Source organism: Chaetura pelagica, unplaced genomic scaffold (assembly GCF_000747805.2).
Source record: "Chaetura pelagica isolate M959 unplaced genomic scaffold, ChaPel_1.0 scaffold3, whole genome shotgun sequence".
In the NCBI taxonomy this organism is placed as follows: domain Eukaryota; kingdom Metazoa; phylum Chordata; class Aves; order Apodiformes; family Apodidae; genus Chaetura; species Chaetura pelagica.
Window position 1 is genome coordinate 7,898,344 of NW_009952974.1, and position 26,753 is coordinate 7,925,096.

Here is a 26,753-nt window from a genome sequence, read left to right on the forward strand (position 1 = left end):
TGTTTTCTTGTGGTTTGGCTTGTTTTTTTTTTTTTTTTTTTTTTTTTTTTATAATTCAAACACTCTCTCCATGTTAAGAAGCTGAAAAACAAGTTTCACTCTAATGCATACTTAGTTACACATTTCTGACAGGTCACCAGACTTGACACACACAGAGTGTCTGAAAAATCAATCAAATCTGTCAGGTATTATGGTGTACATCTTTTCATTAATGCTAATAGAAAGAAATATTAGCAATATTGCAACTAATTGCCAGAGAAACAGTCAGAAAAATATACTATGGGGAAAATTAAGAAATTATTAGATTACTATAGTGAATTATTAGAGCTTCACCATCTACTCAAGAAGACAATTAAATTAGATGTCAAAACTCATTAGCAAAATTAATTTCCATGACTTCACATTCTCTTTTCTCCTCTCCTACCTGGATAGCATATCCATAAGATGGCAGACAGATGCTTTGAAAAATCTGGTGAATATTTTTAAATTATTACCTAAAACTAAAGATTAATTAAAAAGGTCTTTAATAAGCACACATAAAATGTTATAAAAAAACAAAACAAAACAAAACACAAAAACCACAAGAACAAGTGTTTTCCAGTAAGCATGTATGTTTGTGTCATGGCTGCAATGAAACATGCATTAAGCATGAAACATATGGTTTCCATTTTGTTGCCCTGGAATCCATCCAAAGACATTTTATGTTGTTAGCTTAACTGTTCTCCTCAGCTGAGAAGCTGCGGAAAATATCTCATCTGAAAAAAATCTGTACCTAACGGATAAGTAGAAAAGATTTGTTAGATCTGCAGCAGACTCCTTTATTAAAAAAGCCTCTGAGAGTACTATTTAATTACTGGATTCTTTTTTTTTTTTTTTTTTTTTAATTAGAACATAATTTTCAAGATTAAAAAAATACTTTAAGATGTACACAAATTCTATGAATCCATTATGTTGGTAATATTTCTTTATTTAATAAATTTGTAGTGGTGTTTATGGCACTCTATTGGTACCAGGCCACCTGACCTAACAAGAATGCATGACAAAACCCTTCCTAAAGTCTCGGCTCCCTGATTTTATAGATTTGAGAAACTTATACTAAGATCACTTTTGGCTAATAACCTGATTGAAAGGCAAAGATCAGTAAAAAATAAGAGAAGAAAGACCATATTTCTTTCTTTTTAATAATGCCCACATTTGCACTGATGAAGAAATACATTATCAAAGAGTTGCCTAAGAATTTCAAGACATCTATAATGAATGCTCAGATTTAAATTTCACTTAGGCTAACAGAAAATATACTAGAAAGGCTGAAGTCAAAGTCACAAGGTTACATTTTGCCATGCTGTGCTTAAAAATTCATCCACAAATTGCAAGGCTGCTAACCTCAGTAACGACAAGCAGGCAATATATAAAACCACTGAAATCTTTGTGCTGTCAACTATTTCAGCTATTGACTTGTTCCAGGAATTACCATGTTGTATTTAAACCATTAATCCTGCTGTAGGTCTTACAATTTATTGCTAATCTTTCTTTTAATGAAGCCAAAGGAAAACAAGTATCATAAATAAGCCAATAAATCTAACCAGATCCATTTGGAGAATTTACCATACTACAAATGTTTATTTCATTAGATGAGAGGATGTGGGAGACAGCAGAAAGCCCCTATTTTGTCACCTTAATATATCATGTGGCTTGAGGACTTTGCTCTCTGTAAAGTGTCTGCAATGTGAAAAGTCATATAGCCAATGCTTTGCGAATGTGTAAGAGTGATCATCTTCATGACCCATTGTAAGAATTAGCCAGTTATTTTAACTCACCTTTGCCATCTGTGCTTGGACTCCACTGGCCTTTAAAGCAGAAACTGCCTTCTGAGCAGCTGCTGGGCTGTCAAAGTCAACAAAACCGTATCCTGAAATATAAAACATATTTCCTTAATGAGACAGGAGCCATCTTATAAGCAAACAGTTCTTATAATTAGAACAGTTATTTAATACAATTTTCTTGCTGGTGAAGAGGACAAATTTGAACTCTGAAGTTCTTCATGTAGACCCCAAAAAACAATCTACCAAAGTCCTTCAACCTTGAAGTGGTGGGGACCTACTCTCATGGAACACATCAATTTCCATGCCCATTCATTATCAGGATTTTTCTCCAAATTGGTATCAAGCAGTATGGTGCTTTGCTTTGTGTTATCTGGTACAGATCTTCTAAGAGCGAATGTGACATTATTGGTTTATTTCAGAGTGATCACTGAGTAAAGCATAATCTTTTAATTTTTCTAAACTAAATTCTTAGTCCAGTTTGAATAAGTGACCAATAAGCCTTTAAGTTACACATCATTTACTCAAAACTGGGAGAGTAACTCAGTCTAAAAGATGCATTATCTACTGCATGATAACCCAATTTTTGTTGAACTACATACTTAATTATATATACATAAAAATACAGTTAAATTTAATACGTGTGAAAACTCAGCTTCTGTGAATTCAAGTGAGGTTTCCCCATTCTTGTTACTGAAACCAGAATGTAAAAAATTATCCTAAAAGCATTTTCTGTACCATATCACGCAATCTTCAAATGTTACAGTAAACCTAGATTTGCAGTATTTTTTTTTTTATTCTGCACAACAATATACAGTTAATGCATTCCAGAACATCTGAACAGCAATATTCCTTAGACTTTACAGACAATGATCTTATAGCCTGGGATTTTTAATGCAACCTGGGAGCTGGATGCTCCAGCCTCACAAAAAGGCAGGCAGAGTTTGGAAGCTGCTTCCCCTAGATGTAAAATTGCAAACATCACTCTGCATTTTTCAGCCTCTCTACTTCCCAGTGAATGGCCTCAAATATTAAAGAAATCCCTCTCCAATGTCTAAGTTGGGTTAAAATAAAAAACCCTCAACAATTTAAAAAAGCTCTAGAGGAGTAGAAAATTGAAATATTTCTTCAGAAAGTAGTAGTAATATCTTACAGTATGTCTATGCTGAGCACAAAAAAGGTTGCATAAAGATATAACTGAATCAGCTTTAAAGTCCTTAATTTAGAAAAAAACAGCTCAAGCAGCCTTGTACATCAGTGTAAGCTTATTTAACTTGCCAAGAAGCCAAAGAAAGCAGCATATTGTTCTGTGTAATATGTGGTGTTGTGGACTGTTAAATCTTGACATGAAACAGAGTGAATTAGCTCATATCAAGTTTTGTGCTGCCAAGGCAAAACTAGCTTTCCATACCCCAAACTAGCTTTTCATACCCAAGACAGCCCAGGTTATCAACACCACCACACTGCAGGGTGAACATTGGACGAAGTTACATACTAACACCCAGGATGCCATCAAAGCTGGCTTTGTCATCTTCTAGATCAAATGTAACTCGATTACTTGTTGCCCCAGTTAGTTTAAATACCATGGTGTGATTTTTTTGGCAAGAGCCAGAGACACTGTCAACCTTTTGGTTACATTCCAGTTAGAGGTCTGCATTCTGCCTACTTATGCTTTTACTGCAATTTCAGTGACATGCAGTGAACTTCTCTGCAGCCTCACATTGCTGTGTATTGTTACAATACCCCTTTTCACCAGCAAGATTTAACATCTAAATTAGAAAAGTCAGCTTAGATTTCTTAAAATATTAATGTGAGAATTTCTGTATCATTGACAGAGCTACTGAAGTCTTCAGGAACTGGGGAATGGACAGAATAAATCAGTTAAGTGCTGTCACAGCTATTAATGAATTAAATCAATTGAAAAGGGCATCTGCTCTTTCCTAGTCAAAATACATGCAGATGACATCTGCATACAAGCTTGGAAAAAAAATAAATCTAGACATTTCTGTATCTGAACTGTCAGCACCCCTTTAATTGCTTAAATGGGGAACTAAGAAGCCCCTGCACTGCTTCCAAGTTCTGCACAAAAACTGCATCTTGATTAATGATGAACTCTCCCCTCCTGCCTCTGCCTATCAGCTTTACGCTCATTCATGAGCTTTACGCTTATTACCATTGCTAAATCAGCTGACTTAATGCTTCACTTTGCTTAGAAATTATCCTCTTAATTGTAAAAATGAAAGTCTGAAATCTGGTATTTCAGTGTCTGCTACCACACCTTCCCCCACCATGCACATTGCTGGAATATGATCTCATTTTAATTGCAATTGCAATGAGTGATGAAAATCAGTGAACTGGTGTATCCAGCTTATCTAAAGGACTTCTAATATTTTTTTCCAGCTGCAATTACTCTGGTGAAAATGAACCCTCTTTTTGCTCCCAATACATTCAGCAGCATATAACAAAACACAATTAGAGGAGTGGAACATGTAATTAAGTGCTGCTTTAAACTACTCTAATCAATGGAGCTGATTTCCACAATATATAATTTTTTCAGATGCTTAGTACAGTTGAATAATCTTCTGTAAGCCTCCTTAGTTTCTCCAGGCAAAAGGAGGAAAGCTGCTTTTAACTCCCATATTTCTTTTTAAAACAGAGGCAAACTGCCAGCCAGCCCTGTGCATGTCAGCTTCACTCCAGCTTGGCTGCACGACTTCCACAGGCTGCCTGCCAGCTCCACTGGAAACAAATGTATTGACTACAGTGATTGTGGGCTAGAGTAAGACTAGTTTAGGAATAAGAATGTTAAAAAAAAAACCTGCTGAAAGCACTTTTGATGCTCAGCGTGAGCATATTTTATAGAATAAATTAGGACTTTCAGGTGAATGTGGCATAAAGGCAAGCATACATACCCTTGCATTTGTTTGTTGTCTTATCCAAAATAGCCTTCGTTGATACGATTTTCCCATACCTAAAATGAATTATAGATATGTAAGGAAAATGAGAAAACATATCCTATTACAACAGATACTCAATCCACATTATTTTATATCCTATTACCCATTACTTTTAGATTGTATAATTATACCATGAAAACTCTTATGTAGATAGAAGTGACAAAAAAGATCAACAATTTCAAGCATGATCTTATTCTGTTCTCCCCATGTTCTCAGTGGCACTGCAGAATCACAAGACAGGAAAGGTGCTTTACAGAAAAGAATAGAAGACAGTTAAAATCCTGTAACATGTAAGAAACCACATTTTAGACATAAGCTTGGATTCTCTTAGAATATATACCAGACAAAGCAGACAAACCGTCTTGTCAGTGCTAGGCTTGATAACTAACACGGTATGAAGAAAAAAAAAAAAGGTAAAAATGTAGCTCTCTCTTCACACTGAAAAAAAGATTAAAAACTCTGTTCTAGAAGGTGACAAGTACGAGTCATTTATAAAAGTTGATCGGTAAAGGTAGCAAAGAATTTCCTGTATTTTTAAGGTGGAAAATTTAAATGTAAACAATTTCAACTAAAAACAGAAACAACCCTCAGGAAAGTTGCAATTTTCTTTATTTTCTTTTAAAAAACAAACAAACAAAAAAACCCCCAAACCAAACAAAAAACCCACACCCACTGCCTGTTCCTTAGTTTCTCAGTAACCAGGCAGTTGAGCTGCCAATCTGTTACACAGTGCAAAGGTGAGCACCCAGAGATCTAAGAGCACTTAAGCTCAGGAAACAGGCAGAGAGAAATCCCAGCTATAGGAGCAATTGCTGTTTCTGAAGTGCTTGGCAAAGTTTATCAGTATTAGTTTTTTTGATCAAATGCTGATGAAAATTTGCAATTTTCCTTGAAAGTCAAATCCCAGCTTCAATTTTTAGGCCTGTAGTCAGACAGCAAATCAGCAGCAGAATGGGAAATGAAGCACAGGTTTCCCTGGTTCCCTACCACAAGCTCCTCTGTTTGGTCGTGAAATATATTTGAGACAGTTCTGAGAGTACACAATAGAGAAACAATGTAACAAGAGTTTGTTTTTATATGAGAAAATAATGTAGCTCACTGCATTAACAGGTATACCTAAGAACTGTGTGCTAAGAGGTACCTCGTAATTGTGCAAAAACACAAAATGAACTGGAAGTTATGAGAAATGTTACTAACACAAGAAAGTGGAATTTGGGGAATAATGAAGTTTTGCCAGCTCACCTGTTACATATAACTTCAACAGACTATCATTTCAAAAAAATATTATTTCAAAAGACAACTAAATTTCTGCAGCAGCTGGATTAGTGTTGTAAGTTCATTAAAAAATATAAGAAGCCAAATAAAATGAAGTTAAGCTTAGTTAAGAGTACTCTAATAACTGCTCACTGGTGCAGTGATAGTTGTCAAGGATGAAGACTATTTGTAAAGTACTTTCCCACTACAAACATTTAAATCATGTTTCAGTGTAGTCATTACTCTTTGTGACTGCTTTCAAGCACCTTCTGTTTCTTCACTGAGTTATTTCATGGCTTCAAATAGTTGTAAGGAGGTAGACCTATGACACTAACCACTAGACACTGGTTTCCTTATTGTATCCAAAATTGTGAGCCTCTACACTGATATAAAATAGAACTATCAATCTTTAGCCTAAAAATGTCTAAGCAAGCAATAGAAATTGTGCCTAACAGTTGGAACAGGTACTTCCTTACCAGTGCTACTGATTTTCCAAATGTGCCATTCTGCTTAGAAAGCTTCATATCCTGCAAGTCAAAATGTCTGAAACTTTCTGAAGAATTTTTCAGAGTGCAGAGAAAATGTATATTTCACAAATGAGAGAAACAAACTGCTCAGAAACATTGTCCTTCTAGATCCACTAAGCTCCTGTGTCCCAAGTCACTTGCACCCAGCATTACATTTGACAGGCAGCATTCTCCATACCAGATCAGCTTTCCTAAGCTTCTTAAAGAGACACACAACCTTCTGTGGGGAAAACATCCCTGAAGGATGATCTTGTCCCTTCTACTGTTCCAGTTGTTTGAACTGTGAAAAGTGGTGGTGGTGACAAACCACAGCCCTGGCTAACTAAGTAAGCAAGGTAACTGCAACCCCCAGCCAGTCTGGTCACAGAGGGGGGTCAGGGGCTGGCTGTGGAGTACACTGGCTCACAGATGCTGACACACACTAGCCCACAAACAGATGTCTGTTCTTTACAGCCATTTCATGGACTGTCTTCCAACGTGCAAGATCACTAGTGATTTAATTCACTGTCCTAGATAGCACAGCTCCTGCAAAGAACCAGCTGCCATGGAAGACTGCCAAGACCAGTGTCAGTCTAGGAATGACTCAAAGAACCAATATAACAATAGCAGCTATCACAGGGATTTCTCCTACCGTTTCCCCTGTGAATACTCCTCCCAAGCATGAGCTCTCTGCTCACACCATGAAACACAGAAATGCAGCTTACCCCACCCAAGCCTGGGCAGATGGATACATCCCTTCTTGCTCCCACCATGTGGTCTGATACCAGGGGAAATTACTCCTTGCAGTTCCTCCTAAGTGCTTTCTTCAAATGATGACCATTATGAAAACCTACTTCCTTCCTCCTGAATTCTGCAGTCCTAATACTGCCGTTAACAGAGGCTCCTGATTTCCACTGCCTATTTGTTGGGTGCAAATGCAATCAAGACCCCAGAAATCAATGAGCTATAAAACATATCAGTCATGACACTAATATGTATTGCCTGCTTACAAAAAGGAATACAGCAAGCAAGAAAAAACTTGGGTTTCCAAAGATGTCTATGATGTTAGGTCTTGCCTGAAGATCTTCATTCCTCACAAAGCTCCCTTTGTACATCTGCTACTATAATGAACATACCTGCAAATGTGAGGGTGGTAAGATGACATCATGAGCATGACAAAGAATGGAGAACGAAGTAGCTTGAAGTCTCTGCCACAGGTGCTACTTTGAGTGTTGAAAGAATTTATCTGTGTGTGCATTAGAGGAGGTAAAATAAGAGTGAGAAGCTCAACAGAGCTTGTCTGGAATGAATTGTTCAAATCTTTGTCCACAACAGCTTAGACTAATATACCTCATGCCACCAAGATCACAGGGCTTCCCTTTGTGGTACTTGCGAACTGTCTCCCAACTTGTGCTGTGAAGTGTTTCTCTACCACCCAACTGATTTGGACACTAACATGCCAGAAGTATCTCTGCAACTGTGGAAAGTCCTTGCCTTTTAGAGCTGCTCATGTCCTCCATTCTGAACTGTACAGAACCTTGCTTTGAAGATGACCAGTGCTCTCTCTTTGTCCAAGTCCAGCCCAGCTGTAAAAAGAGCATTCCTAGAGATCCTGCTGTTATCCCTTGCGTTACTGTAGTGCTGTCAGAATTCCTCTGCTATGCAGAAACAATCCTGCATATCTTCTGTGTTTATTCTAGATTAATTTTTACAACTTTGCATCTTATCACTGCCCTTCATGGAATGCTCTTTATTTCTAAGAGCTGGAATCATGTGGTAAAACCAGGCGTGGATTTCATAACTTGTAAGTGGCTCTGAGTACATGAACTCACTCTAAGGTTGTGAAATGAAAGAGAACCTGGTTGAACATAAAAATTGTCATTAAGGAGCCAATATTCTCTCCATGTGACCCAAAGACAAGAGAGCACAACAAAGAGGCAGATCCAGCAAGGGTCTGTGTGGGAGAGCAGATCAGTTAATCCTAAAACAGACTGCAGTTGCTGAATTGATTCATATCAAAACAAACCCTACCTTAGAGTAGGGTAAATAACTAGAACAGAATGGGTAAAGCAAATATTTCCAACACAATTCCTGCATATTAATTACAAAACTAAAAAGAACACACAGGTGGGGATGTTTAGTCTGTAAATCAGCTTTTAAAAAAAGACGAAACTAACTATTTTTATTCAAACACGGCCTTACTCAGTGCACAACATGGTCACTGGGTGCCTTGCAGGCACTCTAAATGCAGGGGATTCCTGGTTGGAATAATGGGAATAATATCAGTATGATCCTAAATAAATGCATGCAACGTGCAATGAACAGTGACTTCTGCAAATCAGTGATGTGCAGCTTCTAAGACCGTATCCTCACCTCCCCGAACACAGGGCATTCTATTTTGAACACTGTGACTCAAAACATTTACATGACAATCAATAGCCAAGTCTCCATCAAAGTCTAATACAACTCCTGAGTATGTGGAAGCTCAACCCCTTCATCTCAATGAGACCTGAAGTGGAGAGACCTGAGCATTTCAAGGGAAGGCCTCACCTATGCTGCAGTTTCTCAGCTTCTCTACACCACCTAGTGCAAAAAGGAGCAAAGAAAATTCTCTGTAACAAAGGAAAAGTCAAGGGAGCTGTCAGCAAGAGCTTGCTTGGTACAGCTGGCTCCCATGCCTCAGTGCTCTTCCAAGTGTTCAGGGCACTTCTAAGCCAGAAGCATAGCAAAGGGAAGATAATCAGCCCCAGCAATCTTTTATCCTGGATCCAAAAAAATACCTTGGAGCAGCACAGAAGGTTTTATCTGGCTCTCATACCTCCCTCTCTCTGCTGCGTCTTGGGAAAGTAGTGTACTGAACTTAAGCTCTTGCTCCCTATTAAGCTTAGATAAACAAAGGGAGTTTTTGTTTCTCCATGTATCAAATTTTTCATTTCCCAGTAAAAGAAATTTCAGAAAATAATTATTAATACAATACTGCAAGTCCTTGTGATAGCCTATTCTGATGCTGCCATTTAATGGTAGGTAAATATTCTCCTACAAAAACTTGATAAATTTATTCAATCCAGCCGAGTACTGAATTTGGAGAACTGAATCAAACCATATGGTTTCCATTTTTAAATTCTTCTTCACCACATCTATGTCCTAGTGTAGAAGGAGACATTGCCGAGAACATTTTGTCCGTACTTTGTTTTCTGTTGTTGGAAGACATACTGTTCTTAGAGAAACTCTTTGGATTCACTTAGTTGCTTTATGGCCATCATGAACCTAAAGATTTGCTACCAGAACTTAACAACAAACTAGCACCGACAGTTGGGCCAGTAAGTTTTAGTGCATCACTAAACATATAAAAGTCGCAGTGATATTTTTCTTCCATTTGCAGTTAATGGGTATGCATAATCCATCTTAGTACAAGTTGTGTTTTGAAATTGATATAAATTGGGATAATTTGCTTGGGATAGCAAAACCTCCTATACCAGCTTGAGAAACTCAAGCACTGGGTTAATCAGCTCTGCCAAATGTGGCCTGTTTCAGACACTGGATCATATTTTTCACTATGTGCAAAACAGGACTTCCTTGTGAACCTAAATTAAAGTCAGAGCATTGCTTTGATGAGATTCTATCAAACAGTCATGTGGATTTGACACAAAGCTAGTTCCTTTTTTATTAATTGTCCCTTTGACTCTCTGGTACTTCAGAAAGAAAGATGGTATTTTCAAAACATGCAAATATGCAAGCAGTCCCCTTTTATATTTTTTAATGCTATTATTATTGTTATATTTTACTGCTATTATTTCACTGGAGATAAATAATACCTCAAAATAAATTATAATGCATTATTATGGAAGCTAACTGCTGTTTTGATTGTCTTTACAAAATTACTAAAATTACATTTTGTCTCATTAATGTGAGACTATTTTTGCGTTAGGATCTCTACACCAAAAAAAAGCGCCAACCCAAATCCCACAGATCTTTAGCTCTACTGACAATTCAGTAATCTTATATACTGTGGTAAATGCTTTACAAGATCAAGCAAGCTTTCTTCAAAACCTCTCCACCTTTAATTCTTCATTTAAATTTGGGGTATTTTTGCTTACAATAAGAATCAGTGTATAAAAGCATATATCATCAGCATTACAGATGCAGCACCAATACTAGTACAAACTGATATTGCTTTGGTTACAATCGATCTTTTCTTCAGGTTCAGTAAGTTACAATTCCCGATTTCACTGAGAATCGAGAGTAGCAAAAACACACAAAAAATCAGGTAAAGTATCAGCTCCTACAGTCATCAGTCCTTAGGAGAGCAGATGCTCAGCATAAAGGATATACACAACTTGGTGAAGTGTGAACAAATGTCTTCTTGGTTTCCTAGACAATAATAATTTTAACAGATAAAAAGCAGTATTTCATAAATACAGATTTGGCTTATAGTGTACAGGCTCTACACAAATGTAACCACTCAACAGCTAAAAAGAACCAGGAATTGAGAGTACATAGGAAAGTGACACACAGGAAGATTTTTGAGATTATTACTTTTCAGCTATCCACTTTGTTTTTCTCAAAAGTAGTTATTTCCTGGTTTAGCTGAGGATGAGCTGTGAGGATAGGGAAGAAATGTTTTTAGAATCAGGAAATGTTTGCTTCCTTAGGCTCTGTGGAGATGTAAATAATCTCTGTCGATTCCTTAGAAGCTGGCTCAAAGTCAAGGGGAAAAAGTCCTATTAGCATCCTATAGCTATCTTCATGACATTTTGCAAAGGCTTTTCAATTAGTATGCTCTTTTTCACACAACAAATTGATTATCTTAAAGACACGACCTACTGTACAGTGCCCTGTCATCTAGCACAACTGAGGTAAATTGCTTTTTTTCGTATCTCTGGGCATTTAATTGCTTAAGACATATTACAGCTGACACTAAAACAGCATTCCTAATGTGGCTTTACTAAACCAACATAATTCCAGCAGTTCCCAGCAGAGGTGTTTTCTCCATCAATCTTAAATCAACACATACGGCACGTTTATTTTGTTACTTTATAAGGTTCACAATATGTGAAAAAAAAAGCAGTTATTCTTTAGTACTAGGATGATACAATCCTGAAGAAAGAAAATAAAAATCAAAGGCTCTCATATTGCTCCCTGGCAGGCCACGAGAAGAATTCAACCGATGCTACTTTGAGAAAAAAAAAAAAAATTAAAATGAGAGATTTAAAAAACCTAAGTAGAAAATCTTTACCTTCGGGTTTACTTTTGGAGGTATTTGTTAATTTAAAAGGAAAAAAAAAAAAAAAAAAAGACAAATTCTGGAGGGTGAACCTATAACTTCTATTCTAGGGTCTGGCAAGTTATTGGGCATCTGAGGCCCCAGTTGCTCCACTGAGGACGTGAATACAGATATTTGGCAGAACTGTGATTAGCCATCACCCACTCTTCAGGGTGATGGTTTTTATTTTCAAAGCCCTGAATCTTGGTTTATCCTTGCTCAGTTGCAACACGATTTCCATTTAATCTTTCATAGGCTAGCAAGATGATAATGCCCAACTTAATGACAGGGAAAGACCAAAGCAACAGCTCCAGATACTGAAAAAGCAGAGAGCAACAGTTGCAGAAGTGGCAGAGCCAACCTCTTGCCCTGCCCAGGAGATTAGCTTTCATATTTCATAGATATCTAAAGTTTCTCATCATCCTGATGATTCTTTTAAAAGCCAAGATACTAGCATGCTGGTCCTAAATTTGTTGATTACATATCTGTTTTGACCGTAAAGACACAAGATGTCACACGCTGTGAAGAAAAAATGGAATTTCAAGCAACAAACAGAGAAAAATTATCCCATTCAGTGTTTCAAGCAGCCACTGTCCCTGCAGTAACCCAATCTAACTTCTGACAAGCTGAGGTGATTTAGCATAATCTCTGAACCATCTGCTAGGCTATCTATCAATTCAGTAGCCTTGTTACTTTACAGTTTATAGGTTAAGCAGGATAAATAACCTATCAGAAACACAAACGGATTTGCCTCTTTGACACACTCTGAAGTGCAAGCATTGTCTAAGCAATTATAGCTTCCTTTTTCCTAAACTGAAGAAAAAGAAAACAAAAATAACACTAAAGAAATAACCAAAGTGTCTTTTCTTTCACATTTACATTTATCATAATCTTTAGCATTTATGAAATAGTTCAGCAGAGCTAAGTAATATTTCATAACTTCTTTTTTGCCTATATATTCAGGAGATTTTTCTGTTTACCCATCTAAAAATTTGTATGTGAGGTATTAGAAAAGGTGTGAACTCTGGAGGGGTGCATTCTGTTTTCAAACACCTGCTTGCAAGAACACCATGCTGGTCAACATTAAAAGAGCTGTTTCCTGCCAACATTCTATTGAGTTTAATGACCAACATTAGTGAAAGACTACTTCATGTTTTTCTTATAAATTATGTGGCATTGTTCTTGGAAAAAACATTTTACAGTTGGATGGAATATGAAGTGCTGTGCATAAATTAGATTGAATGGCTCAGAAATTGACTTGTTGCTATTTTACTTCTAGTACAGTATAGTGTAATTTATATGAAGTACTAACACTGGAATCGTAACAGGAAGTTTTACCTAAGACACTAAACTGAAGATAATTCATAGGATCATTCAGTATCCAGTTTAGCAGAGCAAACTATGGAACAGCCTTACTTTTCAAAAAGAGACAATTAATTTAAAAAATATTTTAATATTTTTGGTTAAATTTAGTACTTTTTAGTACTACATTCATTTTTACTAAAAAAACCCAAACAAACAAAAAACAAAGGACAATCTAAAGTTTCTTCAGGAATTGCCTGAGCATCTACTGACAAGCATGTTCAGGTATACAGGAAGGGCTTGCAGTTTCCTACAGCTACAAGACGAAGGGACAAAGTCATGTTAGTTTAAGAAAGCAAATGGTCTCACCTTTTGTTCTATTATCCTAACACTATAGAATCGACACAAATTATGCCTGGGCTAAGAGTAAAGCCCTGGAAAAAGTGGCATTTTACACACAACTGAAAGTGAAAACTGAAGCAATATTCTTTGAAAATAAATTATCATAGTTCCTGCTCCCAGAAAAAATATTAAAAAAATGAGAGCACAGTTTCATACAGCCATGAAAGATACAGAAATTTTTTGTAAGTCATATTTCATGTGCAAGCAAAATAATAAAGTTCTGAACATTACAAGTCTGGAATATTTTTTCTACAGCCTAGCAATTTCATTTATCCTTTTACTCATACTGAGAAATGATCACTATTCAAGACAATTATTTGAAAAGAGAAATTAAGCCAGATTAATGCTAATGTGTATTTATAAGCCAAGCTCATGGCAGGTCTGCAGACGTGCACGTATTGATTTACCACTGCTAGCTGTTTTAATCTGAAAGCAAGGCAGTATTTCTATACCCAACCATAAATCTTGGCAAATTTCAGCCTCACCAATTTTGCAGAGCCTACACTTACAGCTTGGAAAAATAAAACTATGAAGACATGAGAGCAACATTCTTGTTATTCATAATTTATAAGTCCTTTCTCTTCCCTACGCTAAACAATACACATCAACTTGGGAGCATAAATTAGTCTCTCCACTTGAAGATCTTTTCTTTTTCTATTCCTGCTCCTCCATCCAAGGAAGCCAAACTGAGTCATTGTCAGTGTATTATGTACTGTCCTGTATTTGGGCTTTTCCCAAGCCCATTTCTTTTTCTTGTGGGAGGGAATTAAGGACATGGCAAAAGGAAAATAATATTATTTATCAACACTTCCCAATACTTTTTTCCCCCTGTATTACCCAGAACAGTATAAACCAAAAGGTGTTATTCTGGCTACAATCTTAGCTAGCAAGAGTCTGCCTCCTAGGTGGATAAATAGACAGACATCCATTAATGCCACAAGCCTGTATACTTACAGATCACCACTCTAATTTATTCTTGCCTAATAATTTCACTTCTAGTGAAGGTTGCTAACCAACTCTTTTACCCTCAGTTTAAATAAATGACACCCTGAAGAATATGTTGGCAGTCTTGAAAACAATGAGATTGGAAATTGCCAAAGTACGACAAGACTTTCACCACATCCCATTTCCTAAGCCCTGACTCATCTGTCAATTCTGAACTACAAAAAACTGTCACACATATTGTGTAAATTATATCTATATAAGTACATACATATACATGTACACAAACACAAAAAATTATATCATGCTTTTTCTCACATTTATCTTGTATGAAAGATTTTTTGCCTTGAAATAATGCCTGTCATTGATAACTTTTTAAAAATCTGTCAGTATATTTTGTATGTTTTCCTTCTGTTTTTGTAATACTAAGATAACACAAAGGTCACAGGATTAATCCAAAACTTGACCTGCTGGGTTGAAATACCTTCTATACAAATATATTTATTTGTTCTTACCCACATCTTGCACTAATTTAACACTCAGTTGTGGAAAGTGCTGACTGCCCCTTTCTGTCTGGAGGACAGAAGAAGAAAAAACCCAATACATTCAAGCAACATCCACTCTCTCTGAACTGCATTTTAACTGTGTTTCCTTTATGAAGTACTCATAGTAACATCCTTCTTTCAATAGCTATTCTATACTGGAGTTAACACCTAAATATGAAGAAGCTGTACAACTAATATTAGAGTCTGATCTCCTTTAACTTCTGGTAACTGAAAGTCAATCATACTACAACAGCACTAAATGGACAAATTATTCAAAATCACTGCTAAACCTTCCAGAGGCCTTGCCCCCTTACTAGCACTGCACGTAGACCTCATCCCTATTTGAATCTGCATCTCTAGTCTCAAGTCCCAGCTGTGCTGAATAGCAAATGTCTCCATTTCAACAGGGAAAATGGTTGTACTAAAGTAGTTCTCTCCAGGGGTCAAAACACTTCAGAAGGGCATTTAAGTGGCTGTATGTTATTGAGCAGAAACATCAGCTCACATATTATTGATTATAACTGCATGGCTGTTGAAAAGATGTCTATAGCAGCATTAAGTGCCGAGATAGGACGGAGGAGTGTTATGTATTAAAAAAAAACCACAACAAAACAAACCTATCCATCTGTTGCAAATTTTTAGATACATAAGCAATCACATGCTATAACACAAAATCTAAAACGTAACATTTGTGACTGATAAGTCAGGGTCATATTCAGTGACACTTTCTCAGTTTCACACTGCTTAGGACAGTTTTTTTAATATTGATTGAAGCAAGCAGGAAGCAGAGTTTGATTTCTGCAGTTTTGCAAAGAGAATGCAATAGATCTTTATCTGTAAATTTGCTTTTGGTAGCTTAAATATACCGTTTTCTTTAAGAGCACCATTGACCCGTTCAGATTTCCTCACTGTAACAGCTAACCAAGTACGACTGAAGTCTTCTGGAACCACCACACATTCAGCCTGCACTTAGCCCTGAGCTGCAGCCAGACCTGCAGTCACCACACATTGCCCACTACCAGAATGACACATCAAGCACATCCCAGGTGGCTGAAATAATGTAGTGCCCCCAGACTCTCATTTCCACTGTACATTTTGTATAACAACCATGTTAAATGCTGCCATGGAAGGACAGATTAAGCGTCCCACACTGCGTTCTGGCTGGTGTGCCTAACGAATCACTTTGATCAATGGGCTTCACACACACAAGGGAGGTTAATCCTGGGCTTGCGGGGAAAACCAAACCCATGAGCATCTGTGCAAAGGGGCGATTCAAGACTGGGTTAACTAGGCTCAAAGAAAATTGGGATCCTCCAGCTGGCTGTATCAACTACAAGCTTGGGTGGCACCTACATTAAGCAGAGTAAAGATAGATTCAAAGCTTCTTAAAAGGAGCAGCCATGGGGGTTTCACAAACCCAGAGCACCAGCAACCACAGAAGGGACTATTCAAAAAACACATTCTGATACGGTGCCAAGAAAATTCAACCACTCACTGCATGACAGCAAAGCTCACAGGCAAACCCAAAGTTACTGAAGTTAGTTCTGTATCCCAAATGCCTTTCTTGAGCAGATTCTTAGCAAATATGCTAGGAAGAGAATTTGTATTTCTGGGCTTTACAGACTTCGCTTTTGGGTACCCAGAGGCGAGGATAACTATTTGCCTGGCAGCAGAATAAACTTTTATCTTAAAAATGATAAAGTACTATATCAAAGAACCTGAAACTTCTACTTAAAGATGAATCTCAATGCCTATGCTTCAGATCCTAAACCACTTCATTTACTAAATTTCCAATCAGTTTACCTAAACAAGATCTTTAATCAAATCCCAATAGAAATCTGAAAACATTTATTAAAAAAAGCACTCAGAAGCAGGAAAATTAAATAGATACATCTACTTCACAGAAAATTACTAAGAATTTAAAAGTGTAATGGCTATATCCAATGTCAGAAAGCTACTCATTAGTAAAGAGTTAAGCACTATCTAGGTCACTCTACAGTCTTTCCTGCACATCCTCAGCTCACTGCATATCGGAAATGCTGTGTGGGAAGGCCAGGGAACTAAACTCACAGACCAAGTATGACTCAGACTGCAGTAATTTACTGATACTTTTATTTTTTCTCTTAAATTATCCTTGGGATTAAAAGAATCCACACCCTGCACATGAAACCAAATCACAATGAAAGGAACAAACCACAAATTCACAGATCTTTGAGTTAAAAAAAAGTATCTAGCAGCAATTAATTGTAAAGGACTGAGACCTTTTCCTATAATATACTATATGATCAGAACAGCAGAAGGTGGAAAATTTGAGCCTCAGTCAGATGTTCTTCTGAAAGCCCTAGTGAGAATGATCTCAGCAACAAGAATGTCAGAGACATTTGCCAGAAAAATAAAGGATTGTTGTCACAGCCAAATTCTGTCCTCTACCACTAGAGGAAAGCAACTTGAGAGAAATAGCCTCACATTCCCTCCACCACTGCAGAAGCAGAGCTCAAGAGTTGCCAAACATCTTTGGCACAAGCATGAGCAGAAGACAAGTATAAGATCCTGAAGAAGGCAGAACAGCAGTCACCCAGCTCCAAAACTAAATCAAGTTAAGTCCCTGAAGAACAATTAAAACTTCTGCAAATTCTGTCCCACTGAAGAAAGCAGAAATTTGGAAAGGACACCAATGAGCGCAAGAAAATGTTGCCCTCAGAAATATTTCTTCCTGACTACAAAATTAAATTATAAAAATTTATTCTGTCCTCTGCGCTTCAAGCTGCCTCCCTCCACTTCACTTAAGGAAAGGACAAAAAAAGGCATATTAACTTAAAAAAAAAAAAAAAAAAGAGCAAAGCAAAAACGCTCTAACAGCACTAAAGCGTCTTCTAACACAGAAACTACTTTCCTCTTTTTCATGGCAACAATGTATCTAGTTTTGTTAGGGCAATATAAACAGCAGTGGATCCTTTCTCCAGAAGGGTTTTTATTAGTATATTGTGAAGTACATGGCAAGCCACTTACAAAGAATTGAGCATCTAGCTTTCCAGATAGATATTTAGAGGTAATTTGCTCCATTTCTAATTAAATAATCTATTTTTTTTAATCTCCTGAGATAAGAAACCATCCACTTTCCTATATCCATGATACACACACCACTAGGATACTTGGTCAGTAACCAGTTACCTTTGCAAGGGAAGTCTTGCTGCTGCTCACCTTTCAGGTACAACCATGGAGGAGTCCAAATCCCTAAACTCTCCAGATAAAGTGAGGGGTTTGGAGCCAAGTGAGTTCAAGTGGAGGGCTGTATTTTGTGATTACAGACAGTGCCACTTGATCAATTAATTTTAAGTAACAAAATGGTAACATCTTCAATAGAAAAGACCAAAAGAGTCACCACAAATAAAGCAGCAGTTCTGTGTTCCATACTGATTAGGAGCAACAAAGAGTCTGCTTCAGCTCATTGCTTTAAAAAGTGCAATTTATTGGTTAAATCACAGAATCATACAGAATGGTTAAGGTTGGAAGGGACCTAAAAGAATATCAGGTTCCAACCTCCCTGCTATGAGCTGGGACATCTCACACTAGACCAGGCTGCACAAAGCCTCATCCAACCTGCCCTGGAAACTTAAAAGGAAAAAATATTTATTTCCTGCTCTTAAAAAAACAAATCAGAATCAAAAACTTTTCTTACCCTAGCTATCCACCCAAGAACATCTTAACAACTTGGGCCTTTCTGCAATGAAACCTACCTACTTTTTGCACCTTATCAATTCTGCCCAATTCAGTTCTCCAAAACAGCCTGTGCTCCTCAGAGTACCACCTCTCAGTTCAAGTATTAGATGGGAAACAGCTGATTAGTGACAGTCACAGCTGCCCCCTCTTCCTGAGAGGGCCACTCTTTTCAAAATCTTTCATGACATTTGCAAAACTGCATAATTCAGAGTGAGTGTCATAGACTTCAAAGAGAACTAACAAACATTTAACTGATGAATAAGCAATTAATAAAACGGGTGGAAAGAACTTGAGTACTTCTCATGAAACAAAGTAACATGCAATTCACTTGGGAAGAACAGAAGACTGGGACAGATTACTGTGTATTTTTATAATGTCATAGCTCTGAATATTTGGTAGATGTTCAAAAATAATCTATCCTAATTCACATAATAAAGAGTACATTCATGCTGAGATCTCGGTATGATGATGGGTTGTTTCCAGGAGCAGTCCTGGCTAATGGCCTTTCAACTCCTACTATTGTACCTCTCTACTGCAACATGAAAGCTTTGTAAACTGCCACTGAGAAAATGAAATGTGGAGCAATACTTTCTCCCTCAGTATTTGAGATCTTCAAAATATAGCAAATAAGACCTTCGGCAACAAATAAAAAAGTCTTAACAACAAAGTTCAGACAAAGCCTACCACACAACAAGTATGGGAAATGTAGGGGGTTGAATACTGGATATCTGGAAAGAAAAAAAAAAAAAAAGCAGATGATTTACAAACATCCCTTTTCAGACCACACTTCTAGTAAGAGCAATGTGGGGAAGGAAATGGACACTGCTCTGTCAGCTCCACTGAGTACTCCACCAGCCTGACACCCCGAGGCTTTGAAGGGGAAGTCTCCTTTCTCTCTGCCAAATGGCTTCTCCAGAACCCAGCCAAGGCAATCAGACCTAACAACGGAGATTTCTGCCTAGGGGTACTGCACAGCTACAGGTTGAAAAGAAAAAGGAAGAACACCAGAAGAAACAACCGGGGACTGTGGAGTTTACACGTCACCATGCAATTATGTAGCTGAAAAGCTCAGCCCTCGCTATCAAACAAATCCTAAGTCCACCCTATGGACCATTAAGTGGTTTTGAACCCTGATTCTGGCAACAGGAGCTGAGGGTTCCTGTTGGTGCTCCAGGCTTTCTGGGATCATGCCTTTGAGAGCACACTGCAAATAAACAGCAGTCAAGTTTTCCATCATCTCAGGGGCACAAATAAGCATTTCTGTTTTACATCAAATCTTGTTGGTGGCTATATCTACGGGGAAGAGCAGCATTAGGATTTGAAATATTGATGATGTGTAAAGCCTAAGTCCACAATGTTCTCCTAGGCAAAAATACAGACCCACAAAGATAGTATGTAAAACACAACTGCACAGAATAGAGAAAACAAACATCTAAAAAGAAAGCACATTTTCAGCTAACATATTCCCATCAAGATGGCCAAATTTTAAATTAATTAAATGCAATCATTAATACCCAAAAAATTAGGTGAAGCTACACAACAGTATTTGTCTTGGTGGACTTCTCTTGTGGCAGCAAAGCAATAGATGACAAGTTTTTCCTCTTTTAGGAAAATAAGAGATTAAAGTAAGAGAACAAATGGAAATGGAAGAGGCAAGACTGGAGTACAAACCAGAACATATTTCTTGCACCAAAATTGATTCTGTTAATGTTTAACTCAACTTTCAGAAGTTACTTCAAGTGGAATATTTGTACTAGTAACTGTGTCAAAACAGACCCTAAAGCAAAGACTTCTTGTGTTTTCATTGGTGTTCTTTGCTCTATGTCCAAGTACCATAACATTACCAACATTCAAAATAAAACATAACTTTTTTTTTCCAAGGTACTGCACATGTATATGCAAAGATTAGGTGTTTAAATGATGAAATGTTAATTCTTTTCACAGCAGCCCTTTAGTAAGTTAATATTCTACAACAGAATTTAATTTTCTTCTAACAGATGGGACAATTTTGGCATCATGGAACCCATTAAAAAGCACGATTAGCACTTTTGAACATTTTCAGTAGTCCACTGAAATCAAACAATCCCCTTTAAAATGTTCTTGAATTACTGGTTATTCTGATGAACGATTGTGCTGCTATCACCTCCCATCTGAGTTGGGCCCCTGCCACCAGGGAAGCTCTGAACCAGGCCCCTGATCAAAGGCATTCCACCAGCTGCCACGGGACATTTCTTTCCTGCGGCTCTGTGATAGGGAAGAAGGGCTGCATCTCCCTACGACAAATACCTGTGGACTTGCAAACACAGATTTCACAGGCACCATGGTACCAAATCAACTTTTTGTTTTCCAACAAGAGATCTTCAACAGGGATAACTTTAACCAATCTGTTTTCCTAGTGCTTCTTTTACAAGCAGCTGTGGCTGAAACATTCCTTCCATTCTCCTCTCCTCCCTCGCCCCCACTTCCTAGAGGAAATTCCATGGGATCACGTCTCCTCCGGCCCCACACTACAACAAAACTCTCATCTCCAGGGGGGAGATGGAGCTTGTGCAATCGCTGGGTCCCTGCATCTGGGAGGACAGAGTTCCTCAGTGCATTTGGATTCAGGCTGCTTATTTTTAACAGGGTGTGCCGAGGAAAACTGCTGATAAGTGCTAGGCTAAATGAAATACTGAGTCTGAAGAACTTCAGTCTTTGCTAAATCACAAAGTGGAAAGAGAGAATTATAACTGCATTTGTTTTAAATTCAAGGCATCTCAAGAGACTGACTGTATCTAGAGGATAGGACTCTAGAAGGCAGCTTTTTTTCCTTTTATTTTCTTTTTTTAAAAACTTTTTTTTCTCCAGTTACAATTTTCACAAAAACACATACAGCTCCCCAACAACATTCTACAAGAAGGCATTATTGTACAAAAGAACCCCTAACTGACCCTGGAATTCCTCAGAGAGGATTTCAGCATGGATTTCATTTGATCATGAACGTAAGGCTACCCAAATTTTATTTCTGTCTAATGAAAGTGCAGGTAGTGAGGGGAAGAGAGTCTTCGTTCACATCATGCCAGGATAGACACTTCATAACATGACTGCTGAAAGCAGTTAGTGAAAAAAGGAAATTATTTAAACCAAGCATCACATCTCCAGGCCAATCACAATTCCCAGGGCACACCACGCAAATGCCTCATCACTGACTGCGGAAGTCAAGCCCTAACAAAAAGCAGCATTTCAGTCTCCATGGCAGGCCTACATCTCTGCAGTGCATCTGGCAAAAGGGACATACAGAACTTAATACTGTTTCTTCTCAGCTGTAGAAATGGGATACTTACTTTTGACAGCAACCTCTTAAAAGATCATCATCTAAGCCAGAAGCTAGCAGAGCTGGTTTACACACCATACTGGCATGCAGGAGCAACTCCTCCTCCGGCACTTTGTCTAGCTGAGAAACTGGGTGCATCAACTGGGCAGGACACCAGTGAGATTATCTAAATCCTGAAGTTACTGCGAGTGTTTTTTCTGCAGTGCTGCACTGTACTCCACACCATGTGCCTGCACGGGCAACACAGCACTGGCACAATCAGATATTGCATCTAGGGAACACACCTTCACTATTCTTCATGTTACGTTTTCTCTAAAGAGCAAAACCAAATAGAAAAGTGCAGTCAAAGGAGAGCTACTGCAGATCATACGTAACCCAACTCATCCCACAGTTCTTGAAGAAGGAAAAAGGAAAAAGACAACACTGGTCCAGTACAACACAGACCAAAAATTACAAATCACACACTGTTCTTCTCCTACAAACAAATGATATTACCTAAATCTGGTGTTATTTATTCAGAGAGGTATACAATAATGTTATTTTTAAAAATGCATACATCAACCTCTAAAAGAACTAATTTGTAAAGGATTCCTTTCCATCCCAAAAAAGTAAGAACAATAGATAGGTTCCTGCTCCAATGTAATTAGTATTAATACGATCTCAAAGGGAACAGTTTCAGAGACACTGATGTATCTTACTTAATTATATGACATGAAATCATATTCCACATAATTACAAATGTAATATTTCACTGCAGCTGACAAACTATGAAAGAAAAATGGAGAATAACAGAGAAAAGACTGTATTCTATAAAGAAAAATACTTCAAAAATTGGAGAAGTTAGCTTTGAAATCTTCCATCCCCCTTTCTATCCACCACACCTTCTATCTAAGGGGATATTAACATGCTACAGACATTTCATTGGACTGAACTAAGGAGCAGTGAACTGTCCAGACCATTCTCCCAAATATTAAAATGCAAAAGATAGCCAGAGTATTTCCTGGCATCTCCTTTTTCTAGCGAAATACGCTGAGTTAAATTAGCAGATTTCTTGCATTTCTACTGATGGTAGCAATGACAGTTCCCTGCTACAGTAAATGTTTGAGCTCCAGTTCACCAGTTCACCAGTTCTCAGTCCCAAGTGGGCATGAAGGAGACGGGAAATGGCAGCACAGGGAGAGGTCACAATTGCACAGCAAGCAAAGAATGTGAAAATATTAATAAGCTAATGGATGTCACGTGACTTAATGAAAAATATTTTTAAATTAAGAGAAGGTAATTGAAAACTTTGGGGTGCTCTTGCCTCAAAACATGGAAGCACTGGAGTATAACAATTAAAAATAAAAGTTCCCATGCTGTGGAAACAAAGCTGTATATCTGGCTCAAATGTTTTAAAATTGCCATTAGCCTACCATTCGTTTTATCTGCAGCTGTGCTCATGATGCTGGATATTTAGGAAGGAATCCTCAAAACAATCCCTCAACAATATATGTGATTTCCCAATGCACGTAAGAAAAAGCAGCCGCTCAAATGTTCTGGTTTTGTGTTGTGACCATCCTGGTGCAGAACAATGGTCTGTCGTGGTAATTACATCACTAACTTTGTTACCTTACACCAGCTGCTTTCCTAATTGTAATCCATTAAAAAGCCACATTATAACCATACAGCAATAATTTAAGGGCGAAAGCTAAAATGAAACTGTGCAGAGCAAAACCAGATTTTAAAAACATCACACAGACTACGGCTCGATATGTGCAGCAAGGTACAAGCAAACAGCCTGGCAGGGAGCACCCCTAAGTGGGGCTGGCATGATGACTGATTGCTGAGCTGAATGTGGGAGACCTAGGCTAAGCCTCAAAGCTTGAAATCTTACCCTAGGACTGGGGACTGTCAGGAGGATGAAGGGTCTGTTGCATCATTCTCATTTAATGATGCAAACGCCAGAAAAGGAAGTTTCTGAAGAAGTTCAGCGTTACAGAGATGCCCTGCTGCAGGCCAGCAAGTAAATCATGAGCAAGACAGTAGAAAACAGAGGGCTTTGGAACCGTGTGGCTTGCAGATAAAGGTCATCCACAGCCAAGCACAGTGCTTAGTGAGAGTCTGGAAGGCATCTAGAAAACATGTCAAAGCGTGTTACAAACTCCTGGCTGAATCTCCTAAGACCAAATCACTCAAGGCTAAGCCTCAAAGCTTGAAATCTTACCCTAGGACTGGGGACTGTCAGGAGGATGAAGGGTCTGTTGCATCATTCTCATTTAATGATGCAAACGCCAGAAAAGGAAGTTTCTGAAGAAGTTCAGCGTTACAGAGATGCCCTGCTGCAGGCCAGCAAGTAAATCATGAGCAAGACAGTAGAAAACAGAGGGCTTTGGAACCGTGTGGCTTGCAGATAAAGGTCATCCACAGCCAAGCACAGTGCTTAGTGAGAGTCTGGAAGGCATCTAGAAAACATGTCAAAGCGTGTTACAAACTCCTGGCTGAATCTCCTAAGACCAAATCACTCAAGTCCCTAATCACATTAAGCAGTCTCGAAAATTTCAGTGAATAACTGGAACGGATTTAATCTTGCATCTTCAGATCCAGATACAAAATAAGCTACAAAAAATGACCACCTAAGAGTCACCAAACAAGAAAGTAACAATTAAAACTTAAATAATGTATTTATAAACCCAACATAACAGCTGAAGGAGGCCCATCAAGCAAGCACTGATAACCACACCAGAGGAATGGAGTACAATTAGGCATGGCTGAGGCTACCACTGCTCCAGCAAGCCTGTAAAACCAGCACTTCATGGCACAGGCTTGCTCAGTACAGCAGATCCCATGCAATGGCACTGCACGGTTTGTGAGAAGAAACTGCCCAGTGGAGTCAGGCAGCTTCCTGCAGGCTTCCCCAAACCATACTTGTTGGCTCCTTACTCTAATTCCTGCTTTCCTCCGCTCTTGTCCTTCCATTTAGCTGGTCACTCTTCCCTAGCCTCCCACAGAAAAGATCATATCTGCAGGCCACTGCATCAACTGCTTTGCCTACCCTCTACCTACCTCATGGAAAGCTCTTACAGCCAGGACTGACTCACATGGTGACCCCGCCAGCACTCCAGGCTCTGGTGCTGGGGTTGGCTGTTACGACAGTCTTGCAACAAACATAGTACCTACCTTAGTCTTTCCCACATTTCTGCCTCTGGCACAATTGATATGAAGAAATTTGTTTTCCCAATGCAGAACTGGAGCAGGAGGCTTGAGTTTAAATTAACTATTCAGAAACGTGGCAGCTTCATTTCCCACACAAAAGCAAATAATACTGTCTGATAACAGCTATGCTCCCAGGTAAGCCTTCACAAGAAAATTATAATGCACTCTTTTCATCTTGGAAAAGAAGATAAAGCTTCCCCTAATAGAGCCCTGGAAAGAACCAAGCAGATGAAAGTGGAGGGCAGATTTGTAGAGATGTACATTGGCAAATTGCACTCCTGCCAGGAAAGTACTTTTTCACAAAACTGGTGAACACTTCCTGTGTTTGTAAATAGTGCCCAGCTGTGCTACAACAGGAAAGCAAGCCCAACATTTCTGTAATTTGATAACAGGTTTCTCTAGTGATTCACCAAAAATAATCAATCTAAATAAAAACATGGCCAAAATTAGCACTGCTAGTTGTCACAAGCATAGCGTTTTTCAGCCATTCTTTCTTCAACCTACAGGTGTTTTTCTGTCTTGTCTGACAACAGCCAAAAAATATAAAACAAAGTCAGTGACTGTTTTCTGCACATGCACTGAAAACTGCTTAGTGCCAGCCAGCAAGACCATTTCTGCAATATGCAGTGCAGCCTCTCTCTCCATTCTTAGCACCAAGGAGTCTTAAAACAGCAAGATGTACTCTATATGGGTAAAAAGGAGTTCAAATCACTTAAAAACCTCCCAGTAAAATCTTGGGCATTTTGAAAGAGCTAACAAAAATATTTCAGAGACCTGGAGGAAACAGGAGTTTCTTCAGTGACTTCTATGTGTCCATGATTTTATTCTCCATTTATTTTGTATTTTATCAATTTGAACAATGAACACGGCAGGTTCACTTGCAAGAGTGTCTTACCTTCTGTGTCCTAGAAGTTTAGGCATATTTGTAGGAAGGAAAGATTTTGCATCCGTAATTTTCCATAGTCTATAAAAGTGAATTACTGAGCTTCTGTGAACAAGGAGAGTGCTGTCATTTCTATCTTATTGCATCATCAAATTAGTCGCTAAGGGGCTAAGTCGGCAGAGAAACTCAAGGCTCTTAATAGATTGCCCAGATTTCTGAAAGATGTTCCAAGCCTAACATTTCTGGACATCTTCACTTTGCTCCTCAGCAGAAATGGAGAAATTTGAGAGAGGGCCTCCTTTCCTCTCAAGTAAGACGTCTAGGAGAGATATATCTCACAGGAAGAAACACCACAATCTTCCAAGTCTGTAAATTCACTTCAAAACTTATTAAATAACTTCATGGCTGCAGTTCTTGCCTTTTCTTTATTTGCAAAATTCATGCTGATCTAACTACACTTACATATTGAACAGCAACAAGAACAAAATTAGAATTTTTGGACATCCAAGAGGAAAAGGCCCAGTACTGAACATATTTTTTCTAGAATGTTCATGCACTGATGATATCTGATCAAAGCAAGATGCCTTCTGAAAGAGACTAAGGAGCTATAGTAACCACTGAACAAATAGCAGTTACTGGGTGGCTCCAGTGCAA

The 26,753-nt window shown here is 38.2% G+C and overlaps 1 protein-coding gene across 1 annotated transcript in view; it reads right to left on the minus strand.

The window, feature by feature from the left end:
* RBMS1 (RNA binding motif, single stranded interacting protein 1) overlaps positions 1–26,753 on the minus strand; it is a 63,384-nt gene that overhangs the window by 34,844 nt on the left and 1,787 nt on the right. The window contains exons 2-3 of the mRNA XM_009996088.1: positions 4,733–4,791; positions 1,818–1,909 (exon numbers count right to left, since the gene is read on the minus strand). Coding sequence (XP_009994390.1) covers positions 1,818–1,909; positions 4,733–4,791 — 151 coding nt within the window. The remainder of the gene's footprint in view (positions 1–1,817; positions 1,910–4,732; positions 4,792–26,753) is intronic.